Source organism: Pelodiscus sinensis, chromosome 23 (genome assembly GCF_052426305.1).
Source record: "Pelodiscus sinensis isolate ZL-2025 chromosome 23, ASM5242630v1, whole genome shotgun sequence".
Lineage (NCBI taxonomy): Eukaryota > Metazoa > Chordata > Testudines > Trionychidae > Pelodiscus > Pelodiscus sinensis.
In genome coordinates, this window is record NC_143074.1 from 2,790,679 (window position 1) to 2,796,173 (window position 5,495).

Consider the following 5,495-nt stretch of genomic DNA (forward strand, 5'->3'; position numbering starts at 1 on the left):
CATCAGCCTCACATGTCAGGCCGAGGGTCTCAGCTGGCCCCCTTGCCCTTCCGGGGACGGGCTGGCTTCGTCCCCACACCAGCCCCTGCATCCAGAGCAGCAGCATGCGTGACCCTCCTGCTGCCCGTGCCCCTCCCCCTGGCCTGTAGGGGGCGCTCGGTCTCCTTGCAAGCCATGCTGGTGCTTGGCCTGTCTAGGCCAAGGCCCCCTGGCCACTCAGGCAAGGCACAGAACAGCTGTTTGATGCACACGAGCTGGGGCTGCAGGCCACTGGGTGCTACCAGGGGCTGTAGACATGCACTCCCTTCAGGGACAGGGTTTCTCTTTACCCGTTGTCTCTCAGCGGTGCTCAAAGCACTTTCAAAAGGGGCAAGTCTTGTTCTCCTTGTTCTCTAGCAGGGAAACTGAGGCACAGAGAGAGGACGTGACCAGGCCAAGTGAGCCATGGCAGAAGCCTGAGTCTACCCACTCACCCGCCCATGTAAACTAGGCCACTGTGGCTGGCGTTTCTTCCCTGAGAGTGTCTCCTGCGGCAGAAGATAACGAGCCCTCGCATGCTTGAACCAGGTGTTCACCTGCTGGAGGCTGCCAGTCGCCTGACGCGTGACTCAGAAATGTGAACTTCCCCGCACGGCCGGACTGAGCTGGCTAGTCCCTGCCCCGTCCCCATGGCCGGGCTGTATCTCTGCTGGGCCAGGCAGGCAGCTGAAAAAGGGGGAAGTGGGAGGGGAAGGGTGCTGTCCAGCTCAGCCCCCAGCCCAGTGAGTTCATGCAGGACCTGCACTCGGAATCTGGCACAAGGGAGGGTGGTGGTCCAGCTGGCCCCAGGCCACACCCAGTCAAACAGCCACGCGGAGGGCGGGGGGGGGGACGACTTCTCCCGGAGCCACGTTTGCTCTCAGCAGTGGCTGAGTGCAGGGTTGCTGGTGGAGGAGGGAGTGGCAGACCCCGTGTCAAGCCTCGAGACTTTGGCAAAAGGGCCCAGGGGCAGCAGGCAAACCTCACCTGCACCCCCTGCTTGTGCCAGCGACCAGACCAGATCGGGGTGAGTGATGCTGCTCGGAACTTATACTGGAAATTGTTTGATTAGCAGCTGTGCTGGAAGCGGCTTGGGGGTACCTGATAGGCCAGCTACCATGGGCATGGGAAAGATGCAGGGGCGTGTTCTGGTAACGTGGGGTCAAACGTCCCCAGCTGACCGGTTAAAGTGACCTGCTCAGTTCCGTCTCAAAGGAGGGAAGAGGAGCGATGAACTGGGAATTTTCAGTAAGATTTGTGAGTCCTGTGCGGGCATTGTTAGCCGGGGGTGGGAAAGGACTGTTTGTGCTCAGGGCAGGCTGAAAGAGTTCGCCCCGGCTGCCAATAGGAACTAGGTTGGTATCACTATGGCACTTGGGGTGTGAAAAATCCACATGCCCGAGTGATGCTGAGAAAGCGATCAGACAGCGCTGGGCCGAGGGGGCGTTCTCAGGAAAGTGGAGCACCTACGGCACAGAGACGCTCTAGTGCTGGCGTCACTGTAGTGCCATTGGCATGTTTAGTGTAGACAAGCCCACGGGCATGGCTGCGGCCTAGTGGTCAGAGCTCATGTGGACTGGGACCCGCCGTGGCAAATGAGCCATTTACCGACGGGTAAAGAGAAACCCTGGCAAATCGATTACCAGGGCATTAATACCGAGGCTGCGTCTACGCTGCTGCTCCCATCGGCGGGACGTCTCACTTGCACGTGAATTAAGCACTGCCCAGGGCAGCCCCATCTGCCGTAGCCAGCAGCAACGTGAGAGCGGGCCGGGTGCCCATGCAGCTTGTCATGTGGCATCTGGTGGGACAAATCTCCAAGAACTCCAGTTACTGCGCAGGCAAGTATCCGCTCCTCCTCGGGCCCCCGCTGCCAGCAGGCACGAGGCTGCGCTTGGAGAGGCAGGCGCTAGTGTTAGTGGGAAGGGTTAGGGTTAGGGAACCTGCTATCGCGTGTTCCTGGTGCTCCCAAGGGGGGTTCTGCCTTTCTCCGGCCGTGTGGGCCTTTGCCGGCTGTGTGTGGCTGTGGCCCATTGCCTGGCTCCATGCGTCTGCAGGGCCGGGCCCGTCCCTCCCGGACGGCTCGCTGGAATTCCGAGCCACCCTGTAAACAGTAATTAGCTCCCTGGCTGTGACCCGGCTGTGAGCCGGGCTCCTGCCCTAGGCCAGGGCGGCATGTTCTCGGGCACGACAGGGAAGCGAGGGAGCGGTGCAGGCTCCTACCCCGGATAAACTGGGCCCTCCGTGGCCGAATGGGCAGCAGACACCCCGGATTGTTCCAGCTCCAGCCTGGCCTTGCCCTGCTCTGTTTGCAGACAGGGCCTGGAGGAAGTGGGGACTGGGTGTGTCTCTTCCCAGGAGCCTTCTGCCAGGGGCAGTGTGTGTGCTGGAAAGGGCTGGCTTGACAGACCAGGCGTCCCGGTGGCCTGCAGGGGTGACCTGGGGCTGAAATGGGGAGCCCCCTTCACGTCCACTCAGGCCTGGGTGTGTCTGGTGGGGCAAAGGGGGGAGTCGGACAGGCAGGGCAGTGGCTCATGGCTACCTGGCCCCTGCAACACAGCCTGGCTTGGGCGCACTTGTTCTCATTGTGCCCGGACTGGGCTGTGCGCCCCTGGGCCGCGCCCAGAGCAGGCAGCGAGGCGCCGGAGCCCCGAGGGAGGCTCACAGGATGTGTGGCTGGGGGTGTCAGACCTGGGTCCCCGGAAGAGGACGGCCGGGACTGGCTGGGGAGGGTGGCAGCCGGGCCGAGCAGCGAGCAGACGGAAGCCCAGCGGCTCCAGGGGGGGAAGTCCCACTGGTCCCTGGGCAGGCGCCGGTGGCCGTGGCTGGAGAAGGCTGCGGGGGCCGGGTGCGGCCAGGGGAGCTGTGGCCCCAGGGAAGGGCAGCGGGAGCGAAGCTGAGCAGGGGCGCGGCCCGCGGAGCCGCCAAACCAGCCGGACCAGGGCGGGGGCGGCGGAGCCGGAGACGCTGCGCGCAGCTGGGGGCGGGGTTGGCGCCGGGTCCCGCCTGCCCGGCTCGGGCTGCCCCTTCCCGGCTCATGGGACGGGCCAGATGCGGCCACAGCTGCCGTGGATCGGCCGCCGGGATGGCAGCCGCGCTCGAGCCGCCCCTGGCGCACGGGGAGCCTGGCGCGGCGAGCCGCGGGGCCCCGGGAGCGGTGCGCGGCGCGCCCCGGGACCCGCAGGGCGAGGAGGGAGCCCGGGAGCCTCTGCTGGATCCGCGCCCGGCGCCAGCTGCCTGCGCCCCCCCTAGTGCGCCTCTGCTAGGAGGGTACCCGTGTCCGGCGTCAGCCCCAGCCAGTCCCCGCCCGCAGCCCGCAGCTGGCCGCAGCCTGGCGCCCACATCTGGCAGCAGCCTCAGCCTGGAGTCCACATCTGGCAGCAGCCTCAGCCTGGCGCCCACATCTGGCCACAGCCCCAGCCCAGCGCCCACAGCTGGCAGCAGCCCGGTGCCGGCATCTGGCCCCAGCCTGGCGCCCACATCTGGCCACAGCCCCAGCCCGGTGCCCACAGCTGGCAGCAGCCCCAGCCTGGCGCCCACATCTGGCAGCAGCCTCAGCCTGGAGTCCACATCTGGCAGCAGCCTCAGCCTGGCGCCCACATCTGGCCACAGCCCCAGCCCAGTGCCCACAGCTGGCAGCAGCCCGGTGCCGGCATCTGGCCCCAGCCTGGCGCCCACATCTGGCCACAGCCCCAGCCCGGTGCCCACAGCTGGCAGCAGCCCGGTGCCGGCATCTGGCCCCAGCCTGGCGCCCACATCTGGCAGCAGCCTCAGCCTGGTGCCCACATCTGGCCGCAGCCGCAACCCGGCACCCGCACTTGGCAGCAGCCTCAGTCTGGAGTCCACATCTGGCCGCAGCCGCAGCCCGGCACCCGCACTTGGCAGCAGCCTCAGTCTGGAGTCCACATCTGCCTGCAGCCCCAGCCCTGAGCGTGCATCTGGCAGCAGCCTCAGCCTGGCGCCCACATCTGGCCGCAGCCGCAGCCCGGCACTCGCACTTGGCAGCAGCCTCAGCCTGGAATCCACATCTGGCCCCAGCCCAAGCCCTGTGGTGCTCCTGGAGCTGCCCGGCCTGGAAAGGACCAGCCAGAGCCTGTGGGGCAAGGGGCCAGGCGAGCAGGCCCCGGGCGGCGGGGCAGGAGCCCAGGCGGCAGCGGGCAGCGGCGAGGAGGAGTGCCCCATCTGCACGGAGCCCTACGACAGCGGGCGGCACACGCAGGCCCTGCTCAACTGCGGCCACGTGCTGTGCAGCGGCTGCCTGCACGCCATCATGGACACGGCCGGCGCCGCCGAGATCGGGCGCGTGCGCTGCCCCATGTGCCGCCAGAAGACGCCCATGCTGGAGTGGGAGATCTGCAAGCTCCAGGAGGAGCTGCTGCTGCTGCATGACCAGCCTGCGCCGGCCCCCCCGCCGGCCCTGGCCATGCCGCCCGCCCTGCCCCCCCGTGGGCCGGGGCTCCTGGGGGCCCTGGAGCACCACTTCCAGGTGCGCTTCCACACCAGCCGCATGTTCGGCTGCCTGCCCTGCGTGCGCTACCCCCTGTGCCTGCTCCGCGGGCTGGGCGGCCTGCGACGCCGCTGCCGCTGCTGCTACCTGCTCTCGCTGGCCCTGCTGCTGGCGGCCGAGACGCTCAGCCTGCTGCTCATCTTCCTGCCCATCGGGCTGCTCGTGCTGCTCTTCCTCATCCTGAACAAGTAGCCGCCCGCCAGCCGTGCCGGAGGCCGCCCCAGCCAGGCCAGAGAAGGGCAGGGGGGCTGTACGGGGAGGTGGAGGGCCCTGGGAAGGCCAGGCAGGGTGTTCCTACCGCCCTCAGGAAGGGTAAGGCCCAGGTGATGGGCTGCGATGCTCTGCAGGCCAGGAGGGGATCGGGTGGGCTCAGCAGCCCAGTGGCAAAACCCTTCCCGCTGGGCCCCCTTGGGCAGGCCGTGCCAGTGAGCGGGGCAGGTTCTCCGCTCGCAGAGGGGCTGGGTGTGAGCTGAAGGCAGGGGGAGCTGAACTCTGACAAATCTCGGGCAGAAACTGAGGCCAGGGGCTGGCTAGTCCCAAACTGTGACCCAAGGCCACGTCCCTGCAGCCAGGCCACGTGCGCCAGTGTCACTGGAGCAGAGGTGGGGCCGTAGCAGTGAGCGCAGGGCTGGGCCGGGCCAGGCAGGGGGCATTCGTGTCTGGTTCCCCCTGGTGCAGTGGCAAGACTCTGTGTCCTCCATCCCAGGCTGAAAATACAAACGCTTGACTTGAGAGGCGTCTGGCTGAGTGCAGGGCCTGCGCGTGCAGCTGGAGGCTTTGGCTGCAGTTGGCGGGGGGTGCCCCATGGGCTTTCCCCACATTCCTCACCTGCAGCCCAGCCCCCCATGCCCCTCCCTCCTGCCCTGCAACCCCCTCTGTCCCTGCCCGGGTCTGCCCCGTACCTGCTTCTGCGCCGCTGCCACCCGCTGAGCTCTGCGGGGCTCGGGGCCCTGCACCAAGGGGAACTGAC

General features: G+C 67.4%; 1 protein-coding gene across 1 annotated transcript; it reads left to right on the forward strand.

Annotated features, from left to right (window-relative positions):
- Positions 1-146: 146 nt before the first annotated feature.
- On the forward strand, positions 147-5,257 carry RNF229 (ring finger protein 229). The gene has a single exon (XM_075905201.2). The coding sequence runs from the start codon at positions 2,687-2,689 to the stop codon at positions 4,715-4,717; it is 2,031 nt and encodes a 676-aa protein (XP_075761316.2). The 5' UTR covers positions 147-2,686; the 3' UTR covers positions 4,718-5,257.
- Positions 5,258-5,495: the final 238 nt, after the last annotated feature.